Source organism: Fistularia commersonii, chromosome 20 (genome assembly GCF_037954325.1).
Source record: "Fistularia commersonii isolate RoL2024-O1a breed Wild chromosome 20, RoL_Fcom_v1.0, whole genome shotgun sequence".
In the NCBI taxonomy this organism is placed as follows: Eukaryota; Metazoa; Chordata; class Actinopteri; order Syngnathiformes; family Fistulariidae; genus Fistularia; species Fistularia commersonii.
Genome location: NC_141303.1, coordinates 12,892,337 through 12,908,293, shown reverse-complemented (window position 1 = coordinate 12,908,293; position 15,957 = coordinate 12,892,337). Strand labels below are relative to the sequence as shown.

At 40.3% G+C, this 15,957-nt stretch overlaps 2 protein-coding genes across 2 annotated transcripts; both read right to left on the bottom strand.

The window, feature by feature from the left end:
• Window positions 1–125: 125 nt before the first annotated feature.
• Window positions 126–4,387, bottom strand: emc7b (ER membrane protein complex subunit 7b). The gene is made up of 5 exons (XM_086167507.1): window positions 4,035–4,387; window positions 2,780–2,899; window positions 2,550–2,688; window positions 1,453–1,533; window positions 126–955 (listed from the first exon to the last, which is right to left on the bottom strand). The coding sequence occupies exons 1-5, from the start codon at window positions 4,265–4,267 to the stop codon at window positions 809–811; spliced, it is 720 nt and encodes a 239-aa protein (XP_086023633.1). The 5' UTR covers window positions 4,268–4,387; the 3' UTR covers window positions 126–808.
• Window positions 4,388–4,887: 500 nt separating this feature from the next.
• Window positions 4,888–10,064, bottom strand: katnbl1 (katanin p80 subunit B-like 1). The gene is made up of 10 exons (XM_086167060.1): window positions 9,938–10,064; window positions 9,270–9,395; window positions 9,086–9,123; window positions 8,622–8,904; window positions 8,403–8,518; window positions 8,261–8,311; window positions 7,585–7,674; window positions 7,187–7,291; window positions 6,429–6,522; window positions 4,888–5,413 (listed from the first exon to the last, which is right to left on the bottom strand). Exons 2-10 carry the CDS (start codon window positions 9,276–9,278, stop codon window positions 5,381–5,383), a joined length of 819 nt encoding a protein of 272 aa, XP_086023186.1. The 5' UTR covers window positions 9,279–9,395; window positions 9,938–10,064; the 3' UTR covers window positions 4,888–5,380.
• Between the last annotated feature and the right edge of the window lie 5,893 nt (window positions 10,065–15,957).

Here is a 15,957-nt window from a genome sequence, read left to right as displayed (position 1 = left end):
AAAAAAAATATATATATATCGCCAACCTTGATTTAAATCTGTGACAGCCAAAGCAATTGTTCTCTGCTCATCCTCAGACCTGTCTGCAAGACTGATGCTATCACAGACACGCTATACGGTTTCGATAAGGATTGCACCATCTGCTTTATTAAAAGTAAAGCCATATACACTGTGTAGAGGTGTTGAAACACAACATACAGTGGTTCATTCTCTGAACAAGAGATATTTTGAAAGAGATTATGTTATCAATTTATACACCTTAGGTATGTATTTACAGTGTGTGAATCCGGGCCACCCTGCTTTATCTGAAAAATAAAATAAATGAGCAGGCAGTGGCCTAAATGTCAAATAGGATAATCTGAATTAAAACTACAGTTGTTAGACACCATTGCATTTTATTCTTCAAGCTTTTAAATAAGAATTAGTCAGTCTTAAAATTTATATATCTTCATTCACAGTCATATTACTTAAATTGAAAAACAAAATCTCTGAATATGTAATATGTCTCAGGTAGTAGCAGCAGTGGAGAGTGCACACCGGAGGGTTAGAGCAGAATAATGAAAATGGGTGGAATCACAAATGAAGACAAACAGCTGTTTGAAGAATTTTCTATCAGTGCAGTATGAAGAGAGCAAGAAAACAAATCTTTTCAGTTTCCCATAGGTTACAAACAATCATGATGTGCTCAAAACATCTGTTAATAAAGAAACTGTACAATAGACCCGGAGGGGGAAAAAGAAGCTTGAAAATCTGGCTTCCATGGCGTAGCTCGTGCTTCTTGAGGCTGATAACAGAGGGGTATGGAGTACTACCTCCTCTTCGCCGCTGGCCTGGTTCCCTTGCTGCTACCTGCCTTGCTTGAGCCTTTGGAACCAGAGAAGAGCTTGGTCATGAGCTCAGACACATCCGGGAGCTCTGGATTGGGGTTTAGCATGTTCATGGACTGCTCCATTTCCTGCAAACATGACAGCAGCTATTGATTTACAAAACAAACAAGCCGGAAGCTCAGGACCTGGTGATTGAAGTCAGTGCTAATTAAAAGTGGGCTCTTTACACAGTAGTGTAGCAGGACGTATGCATACAGACAATATGCTGCTGTTATCAAAGCAGGCCCTTTGTCAAAAATGCAGATTCTTTTAAAGGACACACACACACACACACACACACACACACACACACACACACACACACACACACACACACACACACACACACACACACACACAGACACACACACACACACACACGGGTATGATTACCCTATAAAATATATGTATGTATGTATGTGTATTTCCAAAAGCCTAGCTTCATGTACATAGAATTATAATTAGGTGAAGGAAAAGACTGTTCCTTTAACTGTAGCACTTAACCCTTTACCAAGCTGAATGACAGACAATTGCCTATGGAACTGACTATATATTGTGCATTTAGAAAATCGTGTTTCTGTTTTACCTTTCTCATTTCAGGGTCATTGGTGTTGACTACTTTAGGCAGTAGAACAATAATCAGCAGGGGCAGTACCATCATCATAACCTTCAGAAAAGGAAAAAAAAAATGAAATTGGGAGCAACAAAAAGGATCCAGAACTTGGTAAACTGATGACTAACAAGAGTGACGGAGAAAACTTGGTTACTTAATACCTGAATCAACACATAATAATGCAGAATGTCTGTAAAATGCATTGAATATCTTCTTAAACCACAGCCATTTATTGTCTAAGCTGTTTTTTCTTGTCCATATTTGCCAGCGGGTGGCAATTCTTTAAGCTAATCGGCAAAGAAGGGGGGAGGTGGGGCGGTACATGCTCTGACTACTGTGGAAAAGAGAATTTTAAACGGCAGCATAATTAGGACATGCCTCATTTCAAACACACTCATTTTGTTTTAAAGATTTGTCACTACATGGGTTCCCCCAAATTCATACAATAAGTAGATGCCAGCCAAATATAACTGAAACCTTTCATTGTTGCACAGCGGGGGAGGAGGGTGTTCTCATGAGAAATACTTTGACTCAGCAGAGTGGGCTGCTTCAATTAAAACACAGACGGAAAGCTATAAAGTAGAGCTCACAGACTGATGCAGGTCAAGGAAGACTAGACACCACTTCTAAAGGGAAAAAACGAAAACAAAAAACAAGCCATGTGGAATTCTTTCACATTCTTTAAAAATTCAGTGTGCACTTTTTCAAGAAGCCAACACTGCTAGACATCTTGTCATGACTTTTTATCATCAGGTCACGACAGCAGGAGGGGTTGGGGGGGCTTTGACACAGATATTGAGAAAGGCGTCTCAGCATCAGTTACACTGTACCTCAAACTTGTGCCCATGTATTTCTAATAAGAGTGCAAAAAACTGTTGCGCTAAGTTTGGAAAACCACATAAGCTCTAAGAAACCTGGAATGAAGAGTTTATATTTCTGTAATTTTGTCTAGCAGGGAATTTTTCCCCCCACTTTTAGTCATTGAATTTCAGTAAGATGCTAATTCCTGTACTGATGGAAGAAATGAGGACACAGTGCATTAAGTTCAACCCCACACCCTCCTCTTTTACCATTGGGTTCATTAGGAAATCTGTCCAGCCCCACGTTTCCCTCTTCATGAAGTAACTGTGGGGGCCACTTGCTCGGATTTGGAGAGGATACGGCTGACGGCTCACTTCTGAAATCTTGATGTAGTTCACAAGACGGGCCCTGTAGATCAACAAAAAAGACTCAATAAAAATGATGATGACTGCGATGGAAGGAAAACCATGCAAACAACCTGAAAACAGCAAGTACTAACCTCATCTTCCCCTTTGATGTGATATCAACACGAACGGGCTCAAATCTGTATGTCGGGGTAACAACTTCCACAACGTATGATCCTGGGGGTACGCCATGTACAGCAAAACTCCCATCAGTCCTGTAACACATGACAACAGAAATGTCATTTGATGTAATAAAGCTTAAAAAAAAAAAAAAAAAAAAAAAAAAATCACAACGGTGGCAGACAGGACACAGCAGAGTATAATGGGTGTCAACAGATGTCTTCCTCATCTGACTTGCTGTAAAGACTATATTTCCATGGCATGACATGACATGACATTGACAGGAAAAATGAAACCATGATTTCTCTTTCTTTCTTATTTTGCAAAGCTGTTCTGTGAACAAAAACAGCCATGGGTTATGGTAACAAAGCTGTTAAATACATAATGGTCAAAAGGGAACCATACAATCACTACTTGTTTACACTCTATTAGATTTCACAGAGATCTTTTATTTAATGATTTTCTTTCACTGGAAGGTTACCATACAAAAGATGAGGGTGCAAGAAGTCAAGAGGAGACTCCTCATGTATTGAATCAAATTAACAGAAAAATTGAAGCGACAAATTATTAACATTTAAGCTGCTTTATACTTGATGTAACAAACTAGTGCATTTAGATTTGATCAGCTATGAAGGCATAGGTGACTTATAGAATACCATTGAGACCATAGTCTCTATGGACCCATTCTGAAGCAATTACTGAAAAGTTAAACAAAAGTAAAGAATTAAAAAGTGTAATATACTTTGTGTAGAGACTATGAAATAGAGACTGTTTGCAAAGACAATGTATAGCAAATGCGAGGTACTGCTATTTTAAAATAACTTTGTTTCATAAACTTAACATCACGTGCAGTAGAGACATTTCTGGTGTTTGGATGTTGAACATCTATCTGGGAGTGAGAGTCATCGCGAATTGTTGTTCTGCGATCATATCACCTCGTCTCTTGAGGCCCAAGTCACTACGGAAGCAGTAGCTCGCTACTGCTAGGGCCATAATTCACTATCATGTTTCCTGTCGAGTTCCTTCGCCAGTTAGAGGAAACCCGTGTGGTTTCCAGTAGTTTAGCAATAGTCATAGTTTGTCAGACGTGGACACAAAAAGGACACTACGCAGGCACCGACACAGCTTCTACTCAAATGTAGCAACAGAGCGTTAGCTTAATAGCATGCTATGCTAATGCCAAGAAGCCAGGCTAATCGATATTAGCATACCGTTAAAGAGCTTACTCACCTCAAAAAGCCCACATATTCTTCGCCGTCCACTAAAACCCGACCCGAGGAGACCCAGTCTGGCGTTTTCACTCCGGGGACAATGGCTCTTCCCTCGATTTTAAAGCGATCTCCGCTCGTCTGTGTCGGTACACCCGCGCCGGGCCCGGGTTCCACATCGCTAAAACACCACGCACCCAAAAGCGCAGCCTGCAATAAAACCCACAATAACGGAATTCTTTCTCTGCACGTCATATTGTCGTCTAAACTAATATATATCTACGCTGAAATGCTGCGCGTCAACATTAATTCGTTAAAAACGCGTGGAGGAAAAACGGACGTTTTCGCTCATCAGCTGTCTCTGCGTACAGTGACGTCACTTCAACCAACCTTTATTGTTCCGACAGATTTGAATGATGACAGTTTTTTTTGTTGTTTTTTTTACTTTACATGATAATGATTTTACCCGATTCTATTTGAATTCTCGACTGACCGCCAATCCGTTTATTATTCAATGACATAAATTATACGAAGTATAACGTTTAATTGGGCTCTAAAAATAAAACGTTCATTCACACATTCAATATTCAAATAGTAGCAGTCTTTTGAGTAAGTGTGTGTGACATACAAATATTTTGAATCATTTTACAATGTCTGAAAATCATTATTGCTTTTAATTATCTTGCAGGCACATTTTTGTAATTTTACTGATACAGTACCGGTGTATTCCCCTTACAGGGTTCTTTTGGCCTTTTCTGCAGCACTTAACTTTACTATCCTACATCCTTACTTTTTTTTTCTTGCTTCTGAATCATAAACAGGACAATTTGTGTTTTTATCAAATTTATTTAAAATAATTAAAAGAATCGATTTTTTACATTGTACAGTCAATTATCACATGGAAGCATAGTTGAAATAGGAACAGCTCTAATAACTTAAGACTGTTGCAGATTCAAGTTCCTGATTCAAATGAACTCAGGCTAAAACATTAAAAGAGCGCGGCATTCATAACATCCACAAGTGCTTTTGCATTCCATGGCAACAAGTCGGGTAGTGACAGACGATGAGCTTGGCACTACATAGAGCGACATACATCCAGTCTCATGGAGGTCCGCTATATGCCCCTTCATCGAGAGTCCACTTCAATGTGAAGCAGTCATTTGCTGTGTTTCTTTTGCAGAAAAGCTCTCCCAGCCCTGCTGGAGTGTCTCCAGCTATCACTGCAGGAGTGGTCTGTGATGTGAAGTTCAGTCCCAGTTAAGAGGCTTTGAGTGGTAGAATGATGGAGTTTGCATCATTATCAGTTCCAAATACAGCCGTGATGTGGCAGCAGTGGTCATATCCTCAAGAGTACTACATTGTCAGCTGTCAGGGCAGCTGGGAGAGATAAGTGTCAATGGCCTGTAACAAGAAGTCAGATAGCATTAGCTTTATCTCAACCCACAAAGCATTGGAACCCCATTAGGCAGCTGGATTCACGAGATCACAACCCTTAAGAACCAAATGTGTTCTGCTCTGACTTATCAGAGCCTAACCCCCACCACAAGGGTACCTCCACCCAGAGTGGGTTTTAGGTGTGACAAAGGTAAAAAACATGAACAGAACTCGAATATCAGCAAGGCGTTAGTTTAGCTATTACTGTAGGCTTAGAACAGCAAACAACAGTCAAATATAGATACAAATGTTTTACTGGCAGACAAATGGTTTATCCATTCACCTGCCAATCTTTTTTTATTTATTTTGGCAAAAGAGCTAATCCCTGTCCAAACAAAAGGTAATGCTATATATGGTTCTGTGTAACAGGCATCCTACAGACAGGATACAATAAAAATAACACAACTCTTAACTTTTTTGAAAACACACCTGACCAACACTCAAAAGTAGTCTGTGTTCTGAAAACTGCCAATTTATATTGTCAATTGCCACAATGACTTCCTATAAATAAGTGGGATTTTATCAATATAATAAAAGATGTACATAAACAGGGCACCATTGTTATTTACAGAAACAAAACAAAATCAAATATACAGATCTGTGAAAAATAATCATTCTGATGGTCAACAAGCCTACGAAAAATGCAGTACTTTTCTGCTGGTGTTGGGTTAGGGTATATCACATAATATATATAAAGCCAGGTGAAACACACTGAAGACCAGTAAACCATGGCATTGCTGTTAATGTTGGTTTGTATGAGGAGTGTGTGTTTTTATTTCTTTCAAGGTGGGAGTGGTTGACTGTATCCATCCAAAATAAACATTTAGTGGAAAATACAGCCGTTTCTTTAGAAAAACTTTTTCATTCAACTTGAATGCAGTTTTTTGAGCATGTAAGCAAAAAGTTAATATCTTTAGTATATTAAGACCTTGGCTACGATCAACTTTAAAAACTTGTTATTGTAACATTGGCCTGTTCTCACCTTAGCTAGATCTCCTGTAAAACCTGGAACCAAACATAGCCTTCCTCCTTCCTTCCACACATCCTTCAGTCGCTGCTTCATTTCTTCAATGTTCCTGCGTGAACATGAACACAGCATGTTGAAAATGTTAGCTTTTTGCGTTTTTTTTTTTTTGTTCACAACACCTGATAGCCATCTCATCGCAACAATTCAAGCACTCTTACTGTACCTGAATCAAATACTTAACATGTAATACTTTTCACAACAGACCCAGGCAATTCTAACAATGCAGCTATGAAAGGTTTGTGGGCCTCAATCACATTCAGTAAATGTGCATTTTGTTTTCTTTACCTGCCATCTGCGTTTGCAAAGCATTTGTCTTGTACCTTATCTCTCAAAGTTTGCTAACTTCTTATCAGGAACACAGGAGTATCAAGCACAACGTATGAAACACCCAAAGTTTTTGGACATCTTCTCAATTAGAGGGGTGCCTTATAGATTTACAGTTCAAAAACTACAATTTCATGTATTTTTAACCTTCATAATATAGATCTTAGTTTGGATGCTTTGTCACTTTAAACTGCACAAATCAGCATTTCCACTCAAACTATTAAACTATTAAACACAATCCATGTATTTGTTTCCACAGAGCAAATCAACCCTCACTCGGAAGAAGTGATCAAGGGATCAAAACTGCAGTGAGTAAGTGGAAAATACTGGGTGATGTAACAGCGGCATACATTTTTTCAAAAATTTCATTTAATCATGCAGCTACACACCTGTCTTCTGAACAACTGTCCTGCAGTCTTTTCTCTTTCTTTGAAAGTTCTGGCCACCACTTCCTGATGACGGATTGAACCCAGTGTAAACCCACTTTTATATGTCTAGGAAAGTGAGAAAAAAAAAAAAAAAGATAAAACAAATGATAAACCAGAGCAGAAGACTACAATTTTATATATGTTTAGAAAGATTTCCTAGGATCAGTCATGAGAAACCTACTGGTGTCATTTGTATTAGATTTATTTTACTGTTTTCATGTAAGGAAATATATGGTTTCCTTCTGGCAAATTAGGACTACTACGGTTGCTATATGACTGTGACTTAATCTGCATCATTGCAAAAATCAAACAAACAGCTGGTCCAGTAGACCTGTATGCAGATACTAAGGGGCACTTACTCTTCATATTTACTGGCAAGAATCATTTTTACTTGGGGCATGAGGTCAACGCAGCATCCAAGTGACAAACATGGTGCTTCAGTTTGAAGGCTAAAGGGACAGGAGGGGCACAAAAGGGGCAAAAAAATGTGGTTATTTACAATATGAGCATTCAGAAATGCAAGTTGCAACTAAAATAACACTATTGGTTAATAATTAAAAACAAGGCAGTCAGATGGTGTTACAGGCAGTAACTAATGGAAGAATAGTTATCACAGTTTAAGCTTATTTTTCAAATGAGCAACTGAATATTTCAATGTTTGATTGTGGAAATTATTACAGTGTAGATGTTTCACACCCATAAATGTACCGTATTTTATGCACAATAGGGCGCACCTAAAAGCCTTTAATCTTCTCTAAAACCACCGGTGTGTCTTATTTATGGATCAATATTGAGCCGCAAGAGGTCTCACAACAGGAAGCAGTCCCTAACTCAATTTTCTCCCGTAGAAGAAGAAGTGCGCGGTGCAAGCTGGGATATATGACTGTGCGAAGTGTGCATCTTCATTTCCATTTGTGTGTGTGGTGTGTGCTAAGGGAAAAGCCGAAAAGAGAAGAGGGATACAAATATGATGTATAATGTTGTCACGCTATAGCACAATAAATATTTAAAACTCCCGGGGTTTCAGAGACTCACTTGTTTGTTAAGACAGGTAGACAGTCAAGCAGCACTCCTGCATCTTGAATTCTGAAAATAAAAACACAAACCAGTCTTTTCTCATGTTTGATGACCAGAAATTAAAGGCACTTGATTGAGATGCATGTAGGAATTGTCTTACCTTACTAAATAGGCGACTAATTCACTGGAATTCCTTTGCCATAGTGTTTGGGCTACTTTAAGCCGTAGGTTCCTCCCAAAGAGGATGTGAGTCATTGCTTCATGGTCCTTCGATAACTGGAGAAGAAGAAAAACACAAACATTCAGGGTTGGAATTCTGTGTCAGCTAACACATCATCGTGCATTTTTAAGAACCTCAAACACCAGCCCCATCTCTCACTTCAGTAAAGTCACTATACTTGGAGCTGGCCCCTGCCATCTTGGAGGTCTCTGCAGAGTTCACCGGGAGCCCACAGTTGTCCTTGTAGGGGTTGCCCCGTACATCATCAGAGCACGTCAGCTCATTTTCTTTGTTGGCCATGCCAGGGTCACGGGCAAGGCCTGCATCTGATGGTTTACGGAGCAACTTTAAGCCCACCTCCACCGACTGGAAACTCTTCCTCTTGCAAGATGACAACCGCTTTACTTTGGCTGCACTGTGTACTGCAGAACGTACTTGAAACCTGAGAAAGTCCACAGAATAAATGATGACTTGAAAGTGTGCAATTCACAGACATTGTCACAATGACTTCTGGTATTTTAGGTATTTTGATGGCCTAGACTCTGAGAGGGTTATCTGTAGGAAAAAGGTGACTGAGAGGCGATGATAATCTGATAGATCCCACAGATATAGATCAGACTCACCTTTCCTTATCTAATTCTTCCTTATTTATAACATCCACCTAAAACAAAAGGATAGGGGATGAGGACACTACTGTACTTTCTACTGCTACATACCACTTTCGTGTCGCTACATTCAGGAATTACAAACAGAGGACTTGCTTACTCAACCACTCATAAATATATATATACACAAAGATCGCTGTACCTGCTTCATGTTCTTTTCAGCAGAAAGATGCAGGCAGTATCGCAAAAGGCCATTAGATATGTTCTAGTTGACCTTAAGGGATTCCACGGTGGCGTATATGGTTTTCAACTGCTATAACAAGGGACCCTGTGAGGAAAAAAAGTTGCTGTATCATAACTTTCAGCTTTGACCATTTGTAGCTAACGTTACTTTGCACGCATGAACTATGCGCTGTCCTATCAGCAAAATAAAATCTGGAGATTCTGAGAGTTAAATAAACATTCTGGAAACATAGGTGAAAGGCTTTAAACCCAAAACTTGTAATGAAGGCGTTGGCTGCGTTGTTTGGTACAAGCTTTAACTAAACATAGCTTAACATCAGATGCGCTAGCTCTTCGGGTTGCATGTTGTCGAATCGAATATTAGTGCAAATGGCATTTAAGAGAAATACAATCCTGCAGTCGTCACCACCCACTGCTAATGTTGCTTGCTAATTTTAAAGTGACAACCATCGAACTGTTGCTGTTAGCTTACAGCTCGACTTAGGAAGGACGGATACAATCGAGAAATTAGCTGGGCCGCTAGTGCGAGCTTGCTAGCAAGTTAGCCTTCCAATTCCCAAAACATATGGAATAGTGAACAAACGCTCGCTATAATTTCTACGTTGTGAACAAGTGTCAAATACAGACCGAGCCATTTTGGAAAATGCCTCTGAGTCTCAAGGCGTGCAAATCCAAAACGTGAAAGACGGGTTAAACTCAAGGACAACTTCTTTCAGCAGATTCGCAGGCGATTCGGAGTTTTAACCATTCAAATGAATACACCGCCGCCAAGCAGGGATTGTGGGATTGATTTTGGCAAGACGAAGCCGAGGTTCTAGCGACGACTGCTGGACAAACCGAACACACTCCGACCGCGGTGACGGCGAAAACACACCACGCGGCGTAAAGAACAAGAATGTCGAGTTTGTTGAGGCAGGTCATGTTTATTTAGTATTTGGATCTTAAACAACCGCCTCCCCTTATACCAATATTTGCATATATTTTTTATATAGAAAAATAAACCCAAACAAACAAACGTAGTGGGATCAGAAAAATGATCTCAATGTAAAAGTTTCAGCTTTGACTGCAAGCACAATAACTATACTTCAGTGGCTGCTCCTGTGCAGGAGTGTAACGATTTTTCTGACTGGTCGAAATTTGCTGATGTGGCTGGGGAACGATCTTAAATGGCTGAGATAAAAAAGAAGAAAACCATGATCAATAGCCCCTGGTCTTCTTTCTCTTTCAGATTTTACCCTCAGGGGTCACCACAGCAAATCGACCTTCTCAATCTAACCCTATTCTCTGTATCCTCCTCTCTCACACCAACTAACTTCATATCCTCTCACTACGTCCATAAATCTTCTCTTTGGTCTTCCTCGAGACCTCCGGTCTAGCAGCTCCAATTGCAGCATCCGTCTACGGATATATATTTGCTTATTTCTCCTTTGTACATGACTTAACCATCTCAGTCTGGCTTCTCAGTCCTTCTCTTTAAAATATCCAACTTGTGCAGTCCTTATGATGGACTCATTCCTGATTCTATCCATCCTCGTCACTCCCAAAGACAACCTCAGGTATAAACTATTAATAGAAGTAAACTCCCAGTCCGCGATTTAATTTAAAGCTTGACAACGCCATCTATTTTATTCATATTTGTTTTGAATTCAAGATTTCCATTTTTTTTTTAAAACAAATTTTAACAGCAATGTCACTCACTCACTTAAAAAGGTTTCGTGAATGTTTGTGTTTTAACAGTCACCTGTTAAAATCTTGAATTTTTAATATTTGGTGGCTGATAATTTACTTGCCAAAGCCTAATTTCATAAGAATTAGACATATTAAATTGAAAAAAAAATAATAACCGCATAAGACCCATAAGTCTGAAACTGGAAAGTGAAGGTGTGATGCTCAGAGTTGTTAGTGGCTATGCCCTGCAGGTGGGATGTGAGTTAAAGGAGTAGGAGAAGTTCTGGAATGAGTTAGATGAAGTGATGCAAAATATCCCCAGATGAGAGAGTGGTAGTTGGTGCAGACTTCAATGGGCATGTTGGTGCAGGCAATAGAGGGGATGAAGAAGTGATGGGCAGATTTGATATACAGGATAGGAACGCAGAGGGATAGATGGTGGTAGACTTTGCAAAGAGGATGGACATGGCTGTAGTGAACATTTTTTTTCCAGAAAAAACATTAACATAGGGTAACTTATAAGATTGGAGGTAGGAGCATGCGAGTAGGCTACATCTTGAATAGATGAGATAACCTGAAAGAGATCAGTGACTGCAAAGTAGTTGCAGGTGAGAGCGTAGCCAGACAGCATAGGATGGTGATTTAAAGGATGACTGGTGACACGGAAGATCAAGAGGATAAAGCAGTGGAAGCTGAAAATCGATGTCTATTGTATGGTTTTCAGGCAGGAGTTGAGAAAGGCTCTGGGTGGTCAGGGAGAGCTTCTGCTCTACCTTGTTCTGCTGGGGGTCTTCAGTGACAATGACCATCACAGTAAGACCTAGAAGGGCATGACTGGGAGGCATGGGCTCCTTGATCTAAAACAGAGTTATGTTACTCAACCTCTGTGCTTGTTACGAACAAACCATAACAAGCACCGTGTCCAAGCGTAAGGCTGTGCACTTGGCTCCAAGACACCCTTGACACCCACATGTCAATAATACCGATGTATTTTGTAGTCATGCCATGAGTCCTGCCGCCACATGCTTTGCACTTTGGGAAGATTTTGAGATGTAGTGAAGGACAGAGAAGAGAATACAGAGATTAGGGTTAGATGAAGGGGGTCCATTCTTTGTGGTGACACCTGAAGGGAGCAGCTGAGAGTATAAGGATTTTCATCTACATTTTTTCATTACTGAGCAATGTAATAGCTGACATGTAAAGCCAGATAAGTGGTAATCTAAAGTAAACAGGAACAATGTTAGAAAGCACGAAACTGTGTTGACACACAAACAAGTTCAAACACTGAGCTCTTTCCTTTGAAAACAACAATAAACAAAGCTTACTAAGAATGCTTGCTCTTATCCTAGGGATTGCGAGAACATGCTACTGAACTTGCTAAAACCAATCAACCTTGCTCCTTAATCTGTCTCTTCCGGTTCCCCGTCCTCCACCCTCTCATAAAGCCATCAGATCAGGCAGCGAGGAAACTTTGGCCTCCTGCCCTTGGGTTTACTTGAACCCATTGAAGATTAATGTCGGTAATTGTGTTGATATTATGTAAGCCTGTTTTGAGAGGTTCCTCGCACACAGCATCTCTGTTCTCAGGGCGGCTCTCTGCCACGGTGAATGAATTAGGGTCCTTGTCTGCAGACTGAAATCCAAATTGAATCAAAGAGGTGGAAAAGATGTCAGGAAGGGAAAGGTGGCAGTCGTTTCTGCATTCCGGTGTATGATTTTGGGACTCCCAGAGAGGAGCTAAAGAACATTTAAACCAAGCAAATTTGTCCAATAATCTCTCTCTTGAATACTTCTCTTAGAAGTCTAGCCAATAAAATGGCACAGCGGGTGCTGAAATCCAGAGTTACATCATTCACGGCCACAGCAGAGAAAGAGACATCTATGCTAGGAGTTTAATCTTGGAAAAAAAAGACAAAATAAACTGACCAGTGGCTTCTTATCTGGATGAGTAGCACATTGTTGGCTGGCAGGCATACACAGTGGGGGCTGCTGACACACTCTCTTCTATAGCCAAACCAAGCACATGTAACCGGTCTCTTTACGTTGAAACACCTGCAGAGGGCCATGAAGCACCGGCTGAGTCTTCATTCCATATTGCGAGAGTGACTCACCGTTCACCTGATTGTCTGACAGGTTTGTTTGCAACCGTGGGCTGAAGAGCCGATGTGTCTGAGCCTCTGTTTATCAGGAAGATACATTTAGTTGAAATCCAAATCAATTCTGTGCTGTGCGGTCAGGGTCTTCAGATATCAATGTAGGTGGCCTGTTCCAGACAACGCATGCTGAAAATGTGAACTCAGATCATCTTTGGGAGCTAATCTTCAGCACTAGATGGCAGTCTTTCTCTGTGGCTGCCGGATGCCTGGCTGGATGCCTGAACAGAAGGTCTTGCAGCCAGTAGTTGTGGAATCCGGGCCTCCGGTCCATCTTGGATGGTCTCGCAAAGAATATTTTTTTACAGTCAAAGTGCTGCCAAAGACTCTATCCTGGAGGAAGCCGAGGAGCTTACGCAAATAGGGTCACGCAGACAGAAAATAATGGCAGGGTAAAAAGGTGGTCCTCTTAGGCCCTTAAAATTCTTTAAGAGTTTTTCTATGTACTTTTTTTGCTTCGCAAATTTTAGTCCGTTAACACTGGAGATATGCAGCCTTAGTCTTGTGAAAATACCCGACATGGGTACAGAGGTGCTGGACTTTTTTCCATTTGTTGCAGACTGATGCAAAACAAACAAAAAATAAAATCAATTTAAAATACATAGCAATGTCTTGGTAAACTGTCAGTGAGTTGGGGTCATTCATAGCACGTCTTGCTGAAAATTGTGTTATAAGAGGCTTTTGTCTATGCATCTCCAGTGTTATCAGTTTGTTTGCTTCAGACTTCAATCACAATTTAATCACTTCCTGCTTAGTAGTTGAAATCCTTGTAGATTGGTTGTCCTTGTTTCCAGGAAATTTTCCACCCAAAAATGAATTTATTAGACAAACTATGTCCTTTGTCCTCCTGGAGTTTCCAGGCCATCCATTTTTTTTTCACAGAGATACCTTTACAAAAGGGTATTATTTAGCTGAACAAAGGTGGAGTGGATTTCCAGTAAGAGAAATACCCTCGAGCTATGAATTTAATAAAGGTGGCAAGATAGCTAACAGAACACTTCCAGGTTTTCCAAGGGGGAAGTTGGAGGGAAAGTTGCAAAATACATAAGAAAAATCTAGGCGAGTAACACTGGACAGCAAATATCAGGACACTTGGGCATTTTTTGTGCATTTTTTTCTCTGTTTTTTCCAAAAAGTCCATGTGGTGAGAATCAAGAATGACAGACATTCAGCTAGGGTCTCTGACGAGTGATCAGGTCCACAGTGAAACGACCAAACTACTTTCCATTCGGTGCAAAACAATATTGCGCTTAGTCGCAATAAATGGAAACTTTGCATGCTTTGTCCGAAAAATAAAACATGGCGTCTGCAGTATTAGCTACCAGCAATCGGACCTTTTAATGAGATTGTGGGTAATGAGAGGTCCAACAATGGGAAATAACTCTGTCACAACTTTTGAAAGGTAAATATGAACACAGTTACTCATGTGGGAAAGGAATGTTTTTAAGGAGATGTTGTCAAACTAAAAACATGTTGCACAAGTAATGGTGGGGGCAGTTGTGCATGGTGATGTTTGTTCCCTGTGAGGATGTGGCAAAGAGAGAGAAAGTGTGTGTGCATGACTGTGATAATGCACTGATGGTGTCGCTGTGAAGTTGGTCGCAGGATGTGTTTCTAGTTTGGGTTATCTGGACTGAATAAATGCCACGGCATCACGTCTTGCTTGTCAAGAGGCGGTTAACCAAAAAGATAAGAATAAATTAGCTTCAGGAAGACACATGGAGGGCAGATACTCATAGCTGACTCGGTATTTAGTTAGCAGCTGTTCTTCTCAGTGTCTCACTACGTGGTCATGGAAACAAATTGGTACCCTGGTTTATTTTTTCAAGCATGAGCAAAAGGTTCATTTAGACTTGGATCAGGCCTCCAAACTGTGCTGTGAAGGAGCAGTCACATGCTTTTTTTCAAAGCCATGATCCCAAAAGGATAAACCTTGAGACCTCAGCAACATGAGAGAAAATTGACGGTAAATCTCTTAAACCGATTCCTGTGCAACTTCCGATAACTTGTCAAAGCCATTCACCACTTTTTGTTACAATCATGTAAAAACATTGTAAATTGCTTTGTAGATTAACATATTTATTAAATATAATGGGATGCTATTTTTCATTGTAGTGCTCCACCTCCTTAAACCAAACTGTACATATCATCTGTCATGCATTTATTCTCGCCCTCCCATCTGCGCTGTATATGTAGGAAAACCCCTAATATGTAATCTGAAGGTGTGATGTTATGTTTTTTTTTCTTTTTTTTGGGGGGGGCCTGCACAGTGGAATCCAGGAATCCATGCTTATTTGATATGCTGTCATAAATTTGCTATCAAGAGCATACGACTTTTGAATTGTCATTTTTTTGCTGGTTCATGATAGTGACTTGAAATCTAACTCCGCATCATAATTGAACAAATGTGAAGAGAACGGAGACATGTGGGTGACGGTGCAAGATATGGATCTCCCAAATTATCACTCACAACCAAGAAGAAAGGGCTTTAATTCAATTACAACAGACGACAACAATAGAGTTAGACCTGAGGGCATCACCTGGTAAGTGATAACTCACAAGCACTTTTACTAACAATTTACCTTTGACCTGGGATAATTCATGCCTCTTTTGTTTTAACAAGGTCCGTGTTTTTAGGAGCCCCCTTCCGCTGATCCTCAGTGCCCTCCGTTCAATGAAAACACACATGCATTTCAACTTCTCTAAGAGTGGGAAATGTATTATGAGCAAACTATTTCTGTAGCCTGGATGATAATTTGAATCCAGGATGTGAGACACCAGCCCTGCCAGGGAAAATATGCTATGTACCTTGACAGCATGTGCACG